Genomic DNA, 20,708 nt, shown 5'->3' with positions numbered 1-20,708 from the left:
TGTAGGTTTATAAGATTAGGTTTTTCCCTGCTTATTACCAATGATAGTTAAATAATGTAAAGCAATAGAGTTTTGAAAACCAGTTGCTTTCAGCGAAAGAGGAGAAGGCTGCTAAGTTTTTGATGGATAATGGTTATAATTTAAAACTTCCTAGAGCAGTAGATTGCCCTAATCTCTGAAAAATATTGCTGGACTAGACAGCTCCTTGTGAAAGCCAGTTTGGTGTAGTGGTCTAGGCACTGGGATAAAAACCAAGAGACTCTACTTGGAAACCACTTCTGCACTTTTTGCTCGAAGCAAAAATAAATAAATAAAACGTTCGGTGCTTAGAGTGATTTTGTTATTATAGAAATGGTTTGAAATGTAAAACAAAAGGGGTTTGATATTTTACTGCACTGTAAAGTGTCAGAAGGGCTTGCTTTTTTATTCTTTCTCTTAATACTTTTCTTAATTTGAAATGTATAATACTAGTAAAAAAACAGGAGACCATGAGTGTTAGACCTGCCTGGGGCACAAAACCAGCTGGGTGGCTTTGGGCCAGTCACTCACTCTCAGCTCTAGAAAGGAGGCAATGGCAAACCACTTTGAAAATCCTTGCCAGTAAGACTGTGGGAATTAGTGTAAGCAGTCACCAGGAGTAAAAAAAAAACTGAGTCAAGGTGTGTGTGTGCGCGCACACACACACACTCAAAAACAAATCTTTAGACTGAACACTTCATGTCTTGTTTACAGAGGTTCCTTTGAATGAACATTGTTATTTACTTTTCTATGTAATATTGATCTGTTTGAAATATCTAACCCCTGAGTGAATTGACATGAAGATGACAATGAATACAGGCTGGGAGTTGGTTTTGTTATGGAAAAGAACACTCCCTTTGTTACTTAATAGAATCATAAGAGCAGAAATATAATAATAGGATATCAATTTTCTAAAATATTTAAGAAAAAAAATTAGCAGGGATAGAGTGGGAATATTAGCAATGGTCCTTACTTTATAACCTTTTAAAAGGCAGCAATTATTAACAATGACAAAACAAGATGCACTATAAAAATTAACCCATATTTTACAAGATCCGCTGCTGTGAAAAAGCAGTTAAATCTTTCCCCATAATAGTCCTTGAAAAACCTGAAATGCAGCAGTGGGTTAAGAAAGTGTTCTTTGTTCACCCAAACCTTAGGGAATAAAAAATAGAAAGAGAATGTGCTTATAAAGTTTTTTGGCCTCAATATGACTGTTGCTAAACCTATAAAATATTGGCTGTCAAACAAGTTTTGCCATGTGTACATGTGAATCTGACAACTTGGTTTTTTCCCTGCTCAATAAGGTTATTATGGCTCTTGTATGCCTATTACAAAACAATAACAAAACTAGCCTTCCACTGATGCAATAGCTGGTTGCTGGATTTCTTTTCATGTGCATAAGCAAATTTGTGTGTGTGCAGTAGACATCTAAAATAGTAGCCTTTTGCACATCCTAAAAATTCACTAAATTTGGAGGTAGCTCTTTCTAACTTAATCTGCATTAAATCTCAACCTCAACAAACTGCCATATTCAAAAATGTACGAACAAATATATAGTCTCTTATTTCCAGCAGTTAAAGAAGTTTTTCAACTTGCCCAATTCTTCCTGAATAAAACGGAAACATGGAATTCAGGCATCTGAATAATATATATGAAACCTGGAAGTCTAGCATGTCTGATTTTGTCTATCAGACTGCAGCTTTCTGTCACGTTCCGGCATTTAGGAGAGACATGAATGGCAGCCCCAAATGGCAGCCCCGGCGCGGCTGGTGACCCAGGGGCTGACACTTTCTTTGTGGGTTGGGCTTCTCTTCAGTCAACAGTTACATAGGGATCTTATTCAAGAGCAAATGCAAAAGTGATATATTATACAAATATAGTTTTATATTATTCGGAGGCATGATGGCTCAGCAGTTAAAGATGCTGAGCTTGTCAGCTGGAAAGCTAAAAGCCCGGGTTTGAGACCTGTGCACTGCGCGATGGGGTGAGTTCCCATTACTTTCTTCAGCTCCTGCCCACCTAGCAGTTCAAAAGCATGCAAATGCAAGTAGATAAATAGGTACCACTTCGGTGGGAAGATAGCAGATTCCATGCACCTCGGTGTATAGTCAGGCTGGCCACATGAGCACGGAAATGTCTTCAGACAACGTTGTCTCTCTCAGCTAAGAAACAGAGATGAGCACCACCCCTAAAGTCAGACACAATTGGACAGGAGAAACTTTTACCTTTATCTTTATTATTCAGTGATCCATTTGTTTGTCTTCTTGGCTATCCATGGGATTCTGAGTCTTCTTCAATACTAAAGTTCAAAAGCATCAATACTTTTTTTTCTGTTCTGCTTCTTAGAAGTCCCACTTTCACTTCCATAGGGTGTCACAGAGAAAACCACTTCCTCCATGATTCTGAGCTTTGTAGATATAAACACATACTGACATCTAAATATTATTCCCAGGGCCTTCACTGCTTCTCTTCCAAGTGTTAATGTATTTCTTGACTGCTGCTCCTTGACGTTTATCAATAGACCTTACAGATCCTTTGCGTTTTCAACTATTAAGAGTAGCGCACAGCATAGCAGGGGTTATTGATGTGTCTTCCTTCAGTTTTAAAACCACATTCAACTTCTTCCAGTCCAGCTTCCCTCAATATATATACCACACATAATTTGAATAAATAAGCCCAGCTTCCCTCCCTATATATTCCACATATAATTTGAATAAATAAGCCAACCTGGGGCCATTCTATTTCACTGTGCTGTGGCTGAACTGTTGCTTCCTGACCTATGCATAGGTTTCATATGAGGTCAATGAGAAGTTTTGGGTTTCCCATTTTTCTAAGCACATACCACAACTTGACATGATCAATTCAAAGGCCTTTCTACAATCAGTGAAGCTGACTTTGACTTTCTTAATTATCCAGCCTATATCAGCAATATTGTGTTCTAAAGATAGCCTGAACATCTAGCCTCTCCCTTTTCATGTAGGACTCTAATCTGCATTGGATAGTCCTAAGTATTATTTTGCTAGTGTATGAAAATAAGGATATTATATAATAATTTGTACACACTGTTAAATCTCCTTTCTTTGTTATTGGAAAATCTTCAAGACCAGATGGTTTTTCTGTGATATTATCTTCCAGGAAATGTTCATTAAGCCATTAACTCAGGTAATGAATGAGTTAAATAACATCAAGTTCTTCCTCCTTCACATCAAGTGTTTTATTTCCTTGATTTACAAAAAAGTCCATAATCCACCTGTGCCCAGAAATGTATCTCTCTCTATTGACGTTTACAGAAATCCTCATAAAGAGATTAAGTCAGGGGTGAAATGCTCCTGGTTTGGACCGGATCGCCCGAACCACCCGATGGAGGCGGGTGGTTCGGAGAGCTGGTAGCAAAAATCCTTGCCCCCACCCCCATGCCCAGCTGAGCCGTGCAATCATCAGAGGCTTTTTTTCTTTTAAATGGCTCTGACGATCCCAGCTGAGTTGCCTGATCGGCAGAAGGTTAAAAACTCAGCTGGGATCGTCAGAGCCATTTAAAAGAAAAAAAGTTTTTTTAAAAAACCCTCTGCTGATCAGGCAACTCAGCTTGGATCGTTAGAGCCATTTAAAAGAAAAAAAGGTTTTTTCTTTTAAATGCCTCTGACGATCCAAGCTCTGACGATCCCAGCTGAGTTGCCTGATCAGCAGAGGGTGTTCACGATCAGGCAACTCAGCTGGGATCGTCAGAGCCTTTTGAAAGTATTTTGAAAGCATGTAGAAAAAATGGTTTTAAAAATAAAAAAAAAAAATTGGCCACGCCCACCCAGTCACATTACCCCACCACCACCAAGCTACGCCCACAGAACCAGTAGTAACAAATTTTAGATTTCACCACTGAATTACTGTTTTGTGCTCTCATATTTGAAGAAAAAGTCTGATGGAGAATTTAATTCAACTTGTAAACTCTGCATGGATTACAATTGTTCATATGACCTGTATTGCATCTGAAGTTAGATATTTTAATATATCAATTCCTGTTTGATTCATCAAATAAGAATTCTTAGATGAGATCGAAATCTTTGTTAATCCTTAATTTGGATTTATAATTCATATTATAGCAGCTACTGTTTTAATTATTGAGCATCAATTTGACTTCAATAATCTTCTGAAGTCTTCAGTTGATATAAGATTTTTTTCAATATGCAGCACTAATTTAAGGTACATTGAATTTTTTCTTTTTATATTGTTCATAAATCTCTTTTTCTTCCTGCTTTTCTCCCCCCCCTTCTTTTCTTCTTGATTCCATGCCTTTTAAATAAATAAATGAAAAAAGAAATAAAAAGAGAATGGCAGAGTACAAACCCAAGGAGATTAATATCAGCAGGGGGGATGATACCGTCCTCTAGAAAATACCCAATGAAGAGGGAAAATGCTTCCTGTCTATCAAACACTGAATTCTATTGAGGTCAGGGGTCAAAGGGACTGGGATGGAATGTCCTGCCAGATTGTTTGGGATTCCTCCATTTTGCTGAAGGTTTCACTAGCTTCCATCTGAACACTTGTCTCTAACATTTGTATACTGTTTATTTGTAAGACTTTTGATGACTTCCGTAAAAAAAAAACATTCCAGCATTAAATCTATTGATGCACTCAGTCTCTGAATGCTCTGTGTAAGAAAACAGTGTTCACCAGTTTTCCTGAAGGACAGAAGATAAGATCCAATGTGAATATGGAGGCCAGCAGTTTCCAAGTAAATGACATGCCGGTGAGAACATGTCTCTCTAGGTCTCTGTCTGAATGTAGATCTGGCCTTGGGAAAAGGCAAAAGAACAATGAACCATTAAGAAATGAAAAACAGCAACTCAGTCCTAAGAAAATAGAAAGCACAAGAAAGAAATTTTAAAAAGCCCTGCCCTCCTTGATTTTGTTTGGTATAATAAGGCAGACAGAATTTCTAACTAGCTTTCAAGATTCTGTTGCCCTACAATGTCCAAGAGCATTCCTAGAATCCATGTTGCTTCTGTTTCTTGACCTGATCTGTTGCAAAGAGCTAACATGGTTTACCGATCACAAGCAGGCATCCTCTTCCAGCCCGACTCCTTTGGGCCATCCAACATTATCTGCAGAAGATGGTCCCAAGGGTGACAATAGCTCAAGCATTGTATGATTTATCTCTTAAAGATTCCACATTCAAAATGGAAGTAAAAAGAAACCTTCAATTTACTTGAGAGGCACACTTCAGAATTTAAATATTATTTTATAAACAGACAAATTAATCTGGATGTGTGCCTGGAAATGGACAGGGTCTCATGCCATCAAATCCTAGGACTTCCTGCTGGTAGTATTGAGGAATATGTGAAAGTTTGGCTATCCTTGTTAACTGTTATGAAAGTTATGAAACTGTGAAAGAAACTTGGCTGTTTTTGTAGGGCAGCACAAAGAAATAGCAGAAAATAAATATATATTGAGGTATTTTGTGAAATATTGGGTATATGAGTATTCTATTTATTCAATTTATTTTCTTAGAAAAAATTGGAAGAGGACTATGACTCAGTTTGTATTGGTGCCTCCGTAATGAAGGAGAAAGTTGTAGTTTTAGTATTTTGGAAAATGTATAAAACTACAGCCTTCTGATTATTAATTACTGCAATTTGTATGGTTCTCCTTTATAAAGAGGCTCTGAGTTGATTATACTGTTTTGTTTAGAGAGAGGGGGGGAGAGAGAGAGGGAGAGAGAGAGACAGACAGACAGATAGATATAGTGTAATCTGTTATCATTTGGTAAAAAGAGTATATGAAGGAGTAGAAGAATAAAGAAAGAAGAATAGGAAAGACATAGCCAGAATTAAATATTTGGATGACAATTAGCAAAAAGTAAGTCTTGGGTCTGAAAATATTAATAAATCAGTAAGTTTTTTTTCCTATGGGACTATTAGTTCGTAAATAAAAATGGTGCTTGCTTCATAATATGTGAGAAAAGCATAGTTCTTTATTTTTCCCCATACTGAAAAGTGAGTGAATGCCATCAAGGCACATGACAAAATAAATGCATAGTCTGCTCACCATTAATGTTCACAGGCAGATGTCCAACAGTGAAGTAAGACCTGGGTCGAGGTGAAAGATTTCTAGCATAACCGGTCCAAAGACATTGCAACTATTTTGTGTTGAATGCATTTTCTGACGTATGACAAATAATGGAAGATACAATGGGGAAAATTTTGTTTGAGATTTATCCTTTTCTTGGAAAGACTTCTGTGCCTAAAAAATATAACACAACAGGCAACAATTCAATAAGTTTGCTTCTTTGGTCATAGCATTCAGTAATGGGGAAACCTCACTGACTAAGCAGTTTTTGTCAAAGATAAGTGACCTGTTTATGTGAAAAATGGTTTTGTGTAAAGCAGTGCCAAGTTTCCCTGTAAGAGGACTCCATCCTCTTATTTCTTTGCTCTTGCATCATTTTGTTTATGTGGGGAAGAAGCTGATCTGAAATTGTTTGTAGCACTAGGCAGTGTTGCTGTATAGGTTTGTTTTCCTTCCAAGAAGTAATCTGCTTTTTAAAGGAGCAAATGCTCACATAAATCCTCCTGAATTTTTGTGTAAATGGACTATATTCCTCATATAAGTATTTCATTGAAGTGTTTTAATTCATCACTTCATTAATATTGTGTATTTGTTGCTCTATTTTGTGTGAGGCATGATAGCACAGTTGCTGAATTTATCAATCTATATTGATTAAAATGGTATTTAAGAAATTTTTAAAATCACAATAAACTGACTGGTGTTGAGTAACCATGCGTGACCCAACCCTGCTCTCATAAATAGCTATTAAGCTTTGCAACATATTTGTCTTACCTTCTCTCGCTTGCATGCAGAAAATATGCATAAAGCACACTGCAGTCTTTCCAGTTCTGAGTAAAAGTAAGAACTAGAGCAAGAGTGACAAAACTCATTTTGATTTCTGTATCATTGATTGTACTGGTTTAAGATGCTGGGATGCTAGCAGAATTTGGAGGTTTACAAGTCTTCCAATCTGCTCTTGGTCATAATACAGCAATATTTTGCAGCATTGTTATGTCATGTGGGAGCTGCCACGAAGGGGCAGAGAGATCATTGCATTCCAGTGCAAGGAACATTATTGTTTGTATACTACAATTCATTTCATACACTTCACAGAGTAACTTAAGCAATAAATAAATAAATACGTAGTCTAAAGAATGGACAAATTAAACATTAAACTCGGGGTGTAGAGAGAGTGGCAAATTTTAAGATGAAAGTAAGTGTTAGATGTAAATGCCTTATTCTCTAATGTGTAAATAGTGTATATAAGAACATCAAGAGTTAATTTATTCTTTGATTACTAATGTATTCATGACTCATCACTCATCTTCATGACTCCACCCCCTGTGTATATAAGGAGCTCCTCTCCACAGTTTCCCTGCTTCTATCTGTGAATATTCAGCGAATATAGAATGCCTTTATGTAAATAAAAGGAGTTATATTTGAACTCTTAATTCTCTAATAATTTATTGAGTCTGATCCAGAAAAATATCGCAACAATCTGGTAGCAGAGGATGGTTGGATTGACTCAATAAGAACATAAACATGCCTAAAAGAAATAGACCCAACACCAGGGCATACAGCAAAGAAATGGAAGAAGATCAAGAAATAATAAATGAATCCACAAATGCAATTTCGAGAGAACCTGAAGAATATACCTCAGAAGATGAGGAAATAATAAATGAAGATGATGAACAAGAAGAAGACGAAATAGAAAACAACGAACTCAGGTCAGAAATACTAAAACTCTTAAAGAGCCAAAAGAGTGATGAGAATCTTGTCGCGGAACTCCAAAATGTTCTAAGAAACAACGGAGCAGCGAGAGAGGAGCACATCACTACTAAAAAATCAAAAGACTTAAAAATAGTAAGTGATATGCTTACAGAAAAGAATGCAACAAAGAGGGAGAGCAGCGGTCCCGCACGAAATTTTGAATGGCAGCCATCTTGGTTTCAACTGACCTCCAAGATGAACGAAACTGAACCAATCAGAAAGCTAGATTCAAAATATCTGGCGCGAAAGGCCCTACTCGATATGAGAAATGAAAAAGAAAAAACACATACTTCAGAAGAATCAGAAACAGAGAATGAAGAAGACCCATTAGACATACAAGTAAAATCAGCAATGAAAACGCTTTTCGCTGCATTTGGGCCAAAATTAAAAATCACCAGGGAATCGCCGAAGAAGCAAGCGAACGAACCGATGCCTCAGGACCTGCACGCCTCCACCCCAACTTCAAGAGCGACGACACCAGAGCCCAGGGAACCTTGCCGATTCCTTCCTACTCCAAAAACAGAAGCAAGCGACATCTCCAGAAAGAGAAAGAAAAGGACAATCGCAGTTACCAGGACACCAAAAACCGAGCCAGAGACCGACTCATCGGAAGAGGAGCCGAACGAGCAAGCGGCAATGGAGAGAACCTTCCACGACGGAGTCAAAGGCAGAATGAGCAGTGCGCATGCGCGAAGTCAAGAAAACAACCCGGGAAGATTTGAATTCATGAAGGAACCACACAGACTCGTTGCTGACATCCCTACACCATTCTGCAATTTTCTGCATTTGCAAGACCACGAACTGCCTCAGGTTGTAAGTAATGACCAAAATAATACAGGAAACTTGCCTAGTGACTTCCCAAAGTTAAGGGTTGATGGTATTAATCTACAAGAATGGTACCAGCAGCTTCAGGTTATTTTCATGAAAGAGAACTTATTATTTTTTATCACTAATCCTCCAAGAAGACCTTGGACTTTAAAAATAGATAGATTACACCATAGAGCCTTTTTTCTGATAATAGCCAGTATATCTCCTGCAATGTATTATAGCATCAAATCAAATCTGACTGTTTCAGAAATTGTTCAATATATGTTTAATTTGTTCCACAGCGACAGTGTAGCCACTACAACAAGAATGTCCAAGGAATTCTTTTCATCTAGAGTAAAACCAGGGGTTTCTATAAGTGAGCATTTAATATGTTTAAACAAAATAAGGGCTGAACTGCATTTAAGGGGAGAAGTTATTTCAGACCAAACAATGAAAAGTGTTATTATTAACTCACTTGACTCATCATGGGATAATTTCATGTCACATCTTGATACCATTAACTTAGGATATTTATCAATAGAAAGTCTATCCAACAAATTGATAGCTGAAGACAATTCGAGAAAAAATCGATCTAACAATCACTCAGAACATAGACCTGTTAGGAAAGTAGCTTTCCAAGAAAAATATAATGAAACTTATAGATGCCATAATTGTGGGTCCAAAGAACATAATAGAAGAGATTGCCCCAGATTTTCAAAAGAAAGGCACAGACCAGAATACATGAACAGACACAATCATAGACAGCCTTCTATAGAAAGGCATAGGTATAGGAGCCCACCAAATTATAGAGAAAATAGAGGGGGCAGAGAAAGCTCAAGAGATAAAAAATCTGGTTCACTGAATGGATTAAATAAACATGACAATACAAAACCCCAACAAAATGAAAATAATAATTGGCTCATCGATTCTGGGGCTACAAACCATACCACTAACAATAAAGATATATTGTCTTCTTTTACAGAAGATAAATTTGTAATAAAAGTAGCCAATCAAGAAAAGGTTCAAGTACTAGGCAGAGGGAATGTAATTTTGTCTGGTTTAGGAAAAATAGAGGGGGTATTGTTAATACCCGAAATACCTCATAACATATTGAGTGCCATAAAACTAAGTAGGGACTCTGGTATTAATATAACTTTCTCAAAGGGAGAAGCAATCCTAGAGAAAAACAAAAATAAAATAGGTACTGTGATAATTAAAGGGGGCTTGCCCTACCTCATAACAAAAGAAGAATGGCTACATAATATCGATTCAAATGTTGAAGAATGTATAGAAATAGATGATGAAAATGTTAGCAATAGTGACAATGATGATTGTATGATACCACATGATCAGAATGATGCACCCAACAAAAAAAAACCAAAGATAGGTAAACCAATCCATGATGAGTGTGCTCACATCTTACATAGGAAGTTAGGCCATGCCAGCTTTCCTGTAGTACAAAAAATGACTGAACACGCAGAAGGTGTCAAAATAAAAAATTGTGAAAACTATTTGGAATGCTCAGTATGTAAGTCTACAAAACTAAAAACTAGCCCTAGACCAAAAAAATCTGCCAGATCAACTAACAAAATTTTTGACTTAGTACACATGGACCTAGTAGGACCACTTACTCCATCAATCACATATAGAAAACGTTATTTTCTAACAATAGTGGATGATTATAGCCGTTATGGTTTTGTTTACACATTGAAACATAAAGATGAGACTTTTCAAAAATTTAAGGAATTTTATAAATGCATAGAGACACAACATAATATTAGAATAAAGCAAATTATGACAGATAGAGGATGTGAATTTATGTCTAAAGAATTCTCTCAATGGCTAAAGGATAGAGGAATGCTACATTACACTTCCAGTCCATTTTCTGCATTCCAGAACGGAATTGCAGAAAGGAAAAATTCCACACTACAAACTATGATTAGATGTACATTAGAGGATGCTGGCTTAAGTAAACAATTTTGGTCAGAGGCATTACACTATTCAAATTATACACAAAATAGGACCTGGTCCAGTATTATAAATAAAACACCATACGAAGTGATGTATAATAGAAAACCAAAATTGGCACATATGCATATTTTTGGAGTCACTGCAGACGTACACATACCCAAACAATTGAGAAGAAAGGGAGAAAATGTATCCAGGAGACTTAGATTCATGGGATACGAAACTGGTACAAAAGGATATAGATTCATTGATGGCAATAATAAATTTATAGTTTCCAGAACAGCCGTGTTCCATGAACAGGCCAACTGGTCTAAATTACATTTAAATGAAATATTCCCTAATAAACACATAGAAACAAAATATCATAAGGAAGGAACTGTAGATAAACAAAATACAAACAAACATGAAAACAAGACCAAAACCTGGACAAATAGCCAGTACAAAATAAAAACTGATACACTAACAAAAAAGGAAGCAAGATATATGCATGACAACAACAGTAAACCAGAAAGAACAATTAGGAACAACAGGAACAAGATGCCAGATAAATATAAAGATTACGTAATGAATGTAAATAGTGAACCAATAACACCTAATACGTACGAAGAAGTACTAAAACTTCCTCGTGAAGAAAAAGAGAAATGGGAACTAGCCATGAAAAAGGAAATGGAAAGTTTGAAAGGATTAAATGTGTTCACTCCCACAACCGCACCTAAAGACAAAACTATTATTGGTACCAGGTGGATATATAAAATTAAAAATTTGGAAGGAGGCAATAATCTGTACAAAGCTAGATTAGTTGCCCAAGGTTACGCACAAAAATATCCAGAGGATTATACAGACACATATTCTCCTACTGTGAGGACAGAGAGTGTCAAAACAGCTTTGGTGGTAGCATCAGCACTTAACCTTGATGTATTTCAATATGATATACAGACTGCGTACCTACACGCAGAGTTAGATAAAGAAATCTATGTAAGGGCCCCTCACAGCCAATACACAAATAAAAATGAAACTTGGTTGTTAAACAAAAGCTTATATGGATTGAAACAATCCGGTAAAAGATGGTATGATTGTTTGGTAAAGGTGCTCAAGACTATGGATTTTAACACCACATCTGCTGATAATTGTTTTTTTGTCAAAAAGAATGATGACTGTATTGAGTTTGTATTGATTTATGTAGACGATATTTTATATATTGGAAAACACAAAGGAAGAAGAGAAATTTTTGTGAACAAGCTGAATGAACACTTTTCACTAAAGTCTTTGGGTAAGGTAAATAAATATCTTGGTGTACGGATCAGTAAAACAAAAAAGGGTTTCCAACTTACTCAAAAGGATAAAATTGTAGAACTTCTAAACAAATGTAATTTGAACAATGCTAAAACATGTGATACCCCCATGCAAACTGACTTTCTCAGAAATACTGATGAATCATCTCCTGAATTTAAGGACAACACATTTTATAGATCAATCATAGGTTCACTTCTTTATATATCTAATTGGACTAGGCCAGATATAGCCTTACCACTTAATTTACTGTCCAGATATGTCAGTAAACCAACAATGTATCATTGGGAAGCTGTCAAAAGGATTTTGAGGTACCTGAAAGGCACTTTAGATTTTTGCCTTATATTAGAACCAAATGATAACAAGGAACCAAAACTCATATGTTATGCAGATGCGGATTGGGCAGGAGACACATCTTGCAGAAAAAGTACATCAGGTTATATTTTCTTTTTAAATGGTTGTCCAATTTATTGGTATACCGGCAAACAAGAACTGGTAGCTACTTCAACTACAGAAGCAGAATATGTCTGTTTATCCAAATCTGCTAATAACCTTGTGTGGTTTAATGACTTAATTTCAGAAGTTTGGAAGAAACCTATTTTACCTTTTATCATAAACGAGGATAACAAAGCAGCTATTGAAATCTCCAGGTCTGATGCTATTGGACAAAGGTCCAGACATATAGATATTAAGTTTAAACATGTAAGACAATTATCTCAAGACGGTTTTATAAAAGCTGTGCATTGTGATACTTCAGAACAGATAGCTGATATTTTAACAAAGCCTTTACCATCCAAACAACATAAATATTTAACTTCCAAATTGCATGTATTGTATTGTCCCGAATCTGAATGTAATTGGTATTGTATAAATAATCGGCATTTAGAGGGGGATTTGTTAGATGTAAATGCCTTATTCTCTAATGTGTAAATAGTGTATATAAGAACATCAAGAGTTAATTTATTCTTTGATTACTAATGTATTCATGACTCATCACTCATCTTCATGACTCCACCCCCTGTGTATATAAGGAGCTCCTCTCCACAGTTTCCCTGCTTCTATCTGTGAATATTCAGCGAATATAGAATGCCTTTATGTAAATAAAAGGAGTTATATTTGAACTCTTAATTCTCTAATAATTTATTGAGTCTGATCCAGAAAAATATCGCAACAGTAAGAATGTTAATGAAGAACCGAAACTCCCAAGGAGCAGAACAGAAAGGTTTTGCAGATTATAAACTCTCATTTAACTGACAACTCAGGAACCTCATTTTTGGCAAGTCCCTGAATTGTAGTAATTGGAATATAATTGCTAATCAGGTTACTCTTCCACTGCATTTTTCTGTTTGAACTTTTTTCTTGCAAACTCCTTATCTTACTTTTCTTGCAAACTACAAACCCTCTCAGGTGCCAGCTGGATAACAGGCTGTAAGCTTGATGTGAGGCCAGAATGTTTAATTGCTTGTACCTTGACCTTTTCTTTTTGTTTGCAGATCCTGTACTTCAGGTGCCGCTGCACATGGAAGAGTAAGTTCTCCTTTTTGCCCTACTTTTTCAGGATCTACAGTTCCTATTTGGTTTTTTTTATTGCACTGGAAAACAACAACTAACACAATTCCAAGCTTTTAAAATGAAAGCACTTTCTACAGTGCAAGCTTTGTAAGATAGATCAAAATGGTTGATTATATGAGTAGTACAGTTATTTGTTTCTTCCAGAATTATTATTCTTCTGAAATCTCTACAGAAACCTCTCTGTATTAGTTGGGGCGGGGGCATTGTGGGGTGTAGCAAGAAGGAAAACCTCATTTTCTGTCTTTAAAAATGAAACCAGAAGGGAAAGGGTTAATAACACCACTTCATTGTAAAAAGCCTATCTTAAGGTTTCTTCCTGCTTTGTGGAGCAGCCCTTGCCTCATTCTTTAGCTCTGCCTTCTAGGAGGAAGCAGTGGCTTCCCCAGCAGTTTGAGAGCTGAGGAGGAAAAAAACATAGGAGAAAATACTAGTAATGTCAACAAACATGTAGTTGAGCAGGCTGTGCCCTGCAAGCATGAACCAGCTGACTAAGGCACTAGCTTCAGGCAAGAGGCCACATGCCAGCCAAAAAATAAGACCAACGAGAGGAGGAGCATTGGAGCCATTCCAATCAACCAGCCATATTGACCAGGCCAAACTGCAGCAAAGGCCTAGGGGCAGCACAGCAAATTGAGAGGAAATTTCGCCAGCCTCAGCAACACCGTCACTGTGCTTATTTACCGTGCAACAGGATGGAACAACTTCTTTCCAGTGAACTAGATACCAGGCGTATCAAAGTAACCTATATGCAGATAGCAATGAGTAATGTCACAATGAGGCTTCACTGTCTGTGGAAATGCAAGACAAGAACATACACATTTTTTTGAAGCAAATTCTGTCTCTGGGATTCCACCATCAGAGATGAAAGAAAAATGGGTATATATTAGCGGCAGACCCTCAAGTTCCAAAAGACTGTAAAGGAGATCCTAGTGTCAAGGAAGCTGAGGTAAAATTATAGTGGAAGATGGTTTGAGGTACTACGGTAGGTCCTTCTCCTAATCCAGGACCAAATTACCACCATATTTCATCTATATGGAAGTAGTTATATTAATGGTTCTCAGCCAATCTGGTGCAGGGAATGCCAATCGGACATAGATCCCAGATACCAACCTGGTGGTGTGAGGAACTCACATCTAAATAAGTTGGTGCATTTCCTCAAAGGTACTCACTGCTGCTTAACCTACTGGAGCTGAGGACAATAAGACTGGTTCTAAGAGTATTGTCAGATCAGGTGAAAGTGTGACACCTGCTGGTGTAGACAGCAGCATGATCCGTTTACATTACAGAGTCAGGGCAGATCCAGATTAAAGGACCTTTGGAACAAGGCCACATGTACAATCCCTAGTAGAAATGACATAGGAGCACTCAGGATACCACATGGAAAGCCCAGACATCCTGCCTCAAAACCTAGTTCTACATCCAGACGCAGGCTGGCTACCACCGAGTGCCTGGAAAGTGAATGAAAACATCTGAACTGCAATTTTCCTGGTCCTGCAGTAAAACTGTGAAGACATCCAGCAATTCCCAAAATATATCAGTATCAATTGACTGATCATGCTGTCGACTGGTGATGTAAATCATGACGCCAATATAGGTTCTTCCAAATGGCATTGGGGACAGGACTACCAGCCATTGTGCAGACCTGGCTCCATTCGGCATTTTGAGCTCCTGTCTCTGGACAGGCAAGGGCTACGCACAAATCCTTTTCTTTTTCCAAGGGACAAGTGTCCTCTTATTTCCAGTGATTCACTCACTCTTTCTTTTCAGGGGACCTGTCGCGGTTCTCAAAACTTTAATATCTGTTCTGTTCAACTCAGTCACTTTTACCGGACCCAACTATTAGGTACCTGTTAACAACTATTCTAGTACACCAAACTTTAGAAAGAAATGTGGGAAAATTAGGAGCTGTCTTTGTAAAAGGTGATCTGTGTATTTTCTCAAGATCATGTGGTACTAATTAAGACCTTGATCCAAGTCTGTGCTAAATTGCATAAAGCCTAAGCAGTAGCGGGAGGCTCCGCCCATCTGCCTGGACGTCTCTGTTCATGCATAGAAGCATCGCACGGGCGCGCCCACAAGCAAACCGGTAGCATACAAAATTGAAACCCACTACTGATCCTAAGAGATAGTGCTCCTCAATTTCTGCTTGGCCCCTCTCCTCTGTGACCCTGGCACAAACTAGTTTGTGCAGGACGCTCAGAAGAGGTCTAGGACAGCTTACTTTGGCCAACACGCCATGGTCAACTCGCTGCAGTACAACTTGCAAATTATTGTAACTCTTGTATTTCTGGATTGACTTTCTTTATTATTGTTGGTCATGGTTCCGGCAAAAGTAATGTATTTTTTGTATTTGTTGAATTGCCTATGGCGAGCTGTCCCATGGCGAGCTGGCTATGATGAGTTGTCGCAGTCCTTCTCAGAAGACACCTCAAATATACTTTAAAGGCTGGGAGGATCAATAATTACTTGTCTCCTACAAAAGAGGAAAGTTGGGGAGCTCTATGATCCACCAACAACAGGAGGGTTAGAGAATGCTATGTTCTTGTACAGTCTATTTCAACCTTGGCAACTTAAGATGTGTGGACTTCAACTCCCAGAATTCTCTAGCCAGCATGCTGTACAGTGCATGTAAAGGGGGGCAGGAAGATGGCTGCCATCTTCACTTTTTTGACACCCTCAGAATACCCCTAATAGTTTCCTATGGTGCCTGAAAAACTTTATGGCTTAAATGACTTCTTTGTTTTAATATCATTTTGAATTGAGCTTGTGGCTCTTAATGTCCAGAATCCCTGTAGATTGCAGCGGGCAGTAGAAAAATGAGTTAAAGCCTAAATAAATAAAATTATACACTGGGCACAAGAGCAGTGTTTTTCAGCCTTCGCAGCTTTAGGATGTGTGGACTTCAACTCCCAGAATGACTTCTGAAAAAAATCAAAATGTCAGTCTAAAATTATGTTGAAGTATGTACTGGAAGTCATTTATTTTAATATGAACTTAACATGTTGAAGTTTATTTTGCACATCACAGCTCTATTCTTGACTGAAGAGCAGTTCAGTGTGGTATTTGCTTCAAAAGAGGCATGCTGATTCGTAAGCTAACAAATACCGGTACATTGATCTTCAGCAGGAATAGGCAAGGTAACTCTGGTTGCAAGACAAATGGCTGCTTGAGCTTGTATTTCAGCAACATCTGCTCAACTTGTTCCCTGTTTTACCAGAACAGCTGATTAGAAATTATTACTAAAATGAACCCATATAATTAATTTCCAAATTGAAAAGTGGTATGTAGTTTGAAAGATTAAAATTAATTTGAAATCAAGTAATTTGAAAGTTTGCTATCCGTCCAAATTCAGAGGCTGGTGGTACGAAAACCATGGGTTTAAATGACTGCTTAACTAAAAATGCATATTTGACTTTTTAAAAAAATCCACCACGTCTGTTTTGTAATGTAGCCATGCTCACAAGAAAATGTACACTGACCACAACTCTGCTGCCTCTTCTTTTCACAAATGTGATGCGGTAATAGCTGTTTTAATCATTTCTTCAGTCCTAGGCCGGCATTTCTTCCTGATCCCAATGATGGAAGTCTCTACACTCTTGGTGGCAAGAATAACGAAGGCTTAACTGTACGTATAATTTGATCACAAAGTAATTATTTTGTTCTTACTAAATGGGAAACACAGCTTTTTCAGATGAACAAAGCAGGTTTATCTAGCTTGCCTTGCTGCTTAAGGGAGATCTCTTTTGACAATGTATGTAAAATTCTGATTTTATAAGGAATAACACTAGACAAAAAGCCTACATATAGTAACTTTCAATATATTTTTACCCCAAACAAAAAAAAAAATTCTCTTTCCCCCGTTATATATAAACAAACCCTCATTTGACTAACATTTGGAGTTATTTTTAAGAAAAATGAGGAAGCTGTAAAACAACTGCAAAATGGTTTATCTCCAAAGGTAAACATTCAGATCTGGGAGAGCTCTTCTATATTAATCATTGTTTTGAAATTTTCTATGTGTCACATTATACAAGATTCAGGGGCCTATATAGGCAGTCCTCAACTGCTCCCAAATTGGGAACAGAATCGCTCATTGCTAAGCAAAGTGCCATTAAATGAGTCATGTCTGCTTTTATGATTATTTTTGCTACAGTTGTTAACTGAATTATGGGGTCATTAAGCAAATCTGATTGTGTCCAGCTAGGAAGGTCAGAAATGGTGATTGCATGAACCTAGGATTCTGCCAGTTGCCAAGCATCCAAATTTTAATCATGTGGCCTTGGGAATGCTCCAATGATTATTAAGTGTGAGGGTCGGTTATGAGTCGCTTTTTTCCATTGCCATTGTAGCTTTGAGTAGTCCTTGTAAATCAAGGACTATCTGCAGTATGAGTTAGCAAAAGCTAATCTCTTAAAATATTGAGTTATGGTACTCAATTGCAAATCCAGCAATTGGTTGGAAGAAGAGCAAAAAGAATGCAGAGATTTGACTAACATGGATTCATCAATTTCACTAACAAGATGGTTTTTGATATATGGCAATAGACAATTTCATCTACTGTGGTTCATAAACTATGGCTCCTTTCTTGGTATAAGATTGTCAAGCCAAAACCAAACCACATTATGGTTTAGGAATATATATGGTCTAGGTTTCTTACTAGAAGGTTGCAGATATACTTATTTGGAAAATACTTTAAAAGATACTGCAATGTGGATGTAAGATATTTACGCAACCTAAATAAGGCCTGCTGGTCACAATAGGAAATCCTAAGCATCTTTTTTACACTGGGCACATATATTCTTCCTAAATTTATAGTTCTTTCTGTTCCAATCAGCAAACCAGATCCATAGTACTGAAGTTGTCAATTATTCTATATGCTCTGAAATACCGTATTTTTCGGAGTACAAGACACACTTTTTTCCCTCCTAAAAGAGAGTGGAAATGTAGGTGCGTCTTATACACCGAATACAGCCATTTTTGGCCTCCTGAGGCCCTGCCCCGCTCATTTCATTTTTGCAAAAAATGGGACTGTTTTTCGCAAAAACAGGGTGCACAGAGGGTTTGGGAGGCCTGCAGAGTGCTCCTGGGGGCCAGGGAGGGCAACCCCCCCTTTTTTTTTTCTTATTTACCTCTTTGAAATCTTGGTGCGTCTTATACACCAGTGCATCTTATAGTCTGAAAGATACGGTACTGGTTTTCGCCTGATAAAACTTTTTCATTTATCAATTCAATCAATCAATTCAGTTTATTATAGTCATAGACCAGAACAAATAAAAACATTCAGTAAATATACAATTAAAAATTCTAGTATAAAATAATAAATAACAACTAAAATCTATAATAAAATCCAGTCTGCATTTACGAAAATATTGTACAGATTAGGTAATTGTCTTGGAAGCTTATTATCTGTTGGTGCCTGCTTTAGGTTTATAATTCCAGGAATGGCATGTGGTGATGCCCAGGCTCCTTCTTTGGAAGCAGGGAAAATTGAATTTAAAATGTTCATTGTTGCCTTAAGGAAAATGATTTTGGCTTTGTAATAAGCCTAATAAACGCTTTAGCTTATTTTTGAATTACATTACATGTACAATATTGAAAGAGATTAATTGGACTTGGGAGCATCTTTTGATGAAGCAAGAAGAGAGCCAGGCAATTAATTACAGTCTCAAGGCGATCAGACAAGCAATCATACAAAAATCCATCCTATTCCAGGAAAAAAAATGGATGTCTGTGATAACTGCATTGGTTCCAGTATTAACTTTAGACCATAGTGCCTCTGTCATTGTTTTCAAAGTATGTAAGGGTTAAATAGGACTGATGAGATTTCTGCTTAATAACAGCAGCTTTGTGATGAAATAGAGATTAAATTTGGCTTTCGACAATGTTTTTTTTTTCTTCCTGAAACTGTTATGACTTCCTCTTACAATTTTGGAGGGGGGGGGGGGAAATGTGTTTCCTCTCAAATTGCCCTAAAGGCACAGTGGTAACAGTTTCTTTAGTTTAGAGGAAAGAGCAATCACTTTTGCATCTGAAATTAAAGAAGATAGCAACCGATGGGGAAAATGTTTCTCCGGGTTTTGAATGGCAATTGCAAGACATTTGAAAAGCAGCAAGTTGGAAAAGGCTGCAATAGGCAGCAGGAAGCGAAGAAAAAGGTTTTCCCGGTATAAGTCACCTTTTCTCCATTCTGTGTAGGTATCAACCTTTTCTAAACACTGTTTTGTTAGCACTTGCAGCCTTTAGAGTGTTAAGAAGGCATTACTTTAGATCTTTGAAGTACACTGTGGTCCTGAAGGTGGCAATTTCGCTAGACTTTTCATCTTCCCACAAGAAAGTAGAAATCACATTGTGTTTAGAAATAATTCTAAAATGCACTTTACTCAAGTGGTTTAGTACCTTCTCACCAATTTCTTTGGAAGATTGAGATCTGCTTCATAGCATATTTATTGTACTACTTCAGCACAGGAAATATGTTTTTTTTCCTGCCCACAGACCTGAAATACAGAACGTGAAGTACTTTTTGTGATCTTGAACTTTTTGGCCATGCCTTTTTATTTTATTTTTTAATTTTAATGTTTCTCCATACATACGGGAGGTCAAAATTGCTATTTTTGGCAGTTAAGCTCATCCCAGAAACACAATTACACTTATGCCTGAGGGATAAATAATTTTCACTGCAGTTCCTTATAAACTAGAAGCCCCCCCTTGCTGTGCTGAAGCTCTTGAAATCGTAGCCCATGTTTCATCTCATACTTTTTACTGGACACAGGTAGTCCTTGACTTATAACAGTACATTTAGTGATAGTTCAAAGTTACAACAGCACTGGAAAAAGTGATTTATGGCCATTTTTCACACTTACGACCAGGTTCAGCGTGCCCATGGTCATGTGATCAAAGTTCAGATGCTTGGCAACTGACTCAAATTTATGATGGTTGCAATGTCCTGGGGTCATGTAATCATGTTTTGTGACTTCTGACAAGCAAAGTCAGGGGTGTCAAACTGGTGGCCTATGGGCCGGATGCGTCATGCACAGACCACGCCCAAGCCAGCTCCATGAATGGGGAAAACATTGTGAAATGTCACGTGACACGGTGAGTTTGATACCTGTGAGCAAAGTCAATGGGGAAGCCAGATTCACTTAATAACTGTGTTACTAATTTAACAACCGCAGTAATTCACCTAACAGCTGTGGCAAGAAAGGTTGTTAAATGGGGCAAAACTCACTTAACAAATGCCT

At 37.4% G+C, this 20,708-nt stretch overlaps 1 protein-coding gene across 1 annotated transcript in view; it reads left to right on the top strand.

Annotated features, from left to right (window-relative positions):
- ERN1 (endoplasmic reticulum to nucleus signaling 1) overlaps window positions 1-20,708 on the top strand; it is an 81,641-nt gene that overhangs the window by 36,221 nt on the left and 24,712 nt on the right. The window contains exons 3-4 of the mRNA XM_034412608.3: window positions 13,392-13,425; window positions 17,017-17,095. Coding sequence (XP_034268499.2) covers window positions 13,392-13,425; window positions 17,017-17,095 — 113 coding nt within the window. The remainder of the gene's footprint in view (window positions 1-13,391; window positions 13,426-17,016; window positions 17,096-20,708) is intronic.

The sequence above is a fragment of the Pantherophis guttatus genome, chromosome 2, assembly GCF_059756535.1.
Source record: "Pantherophis guttatus breed Tessera chromosome 2, ASM5975653v1, whole genome shotgun sequence".
NCBI classification, from domain to species: domain Eukaryota; kingdom Metazoa; phylum Chordata; class Lepidosauria; order Squamata; family Colubridae; genus Pantherophis; species Pantherophis guttatus.
This window is presented reverse-complemented; position numbering and strand designations above follow the sequence as displayed.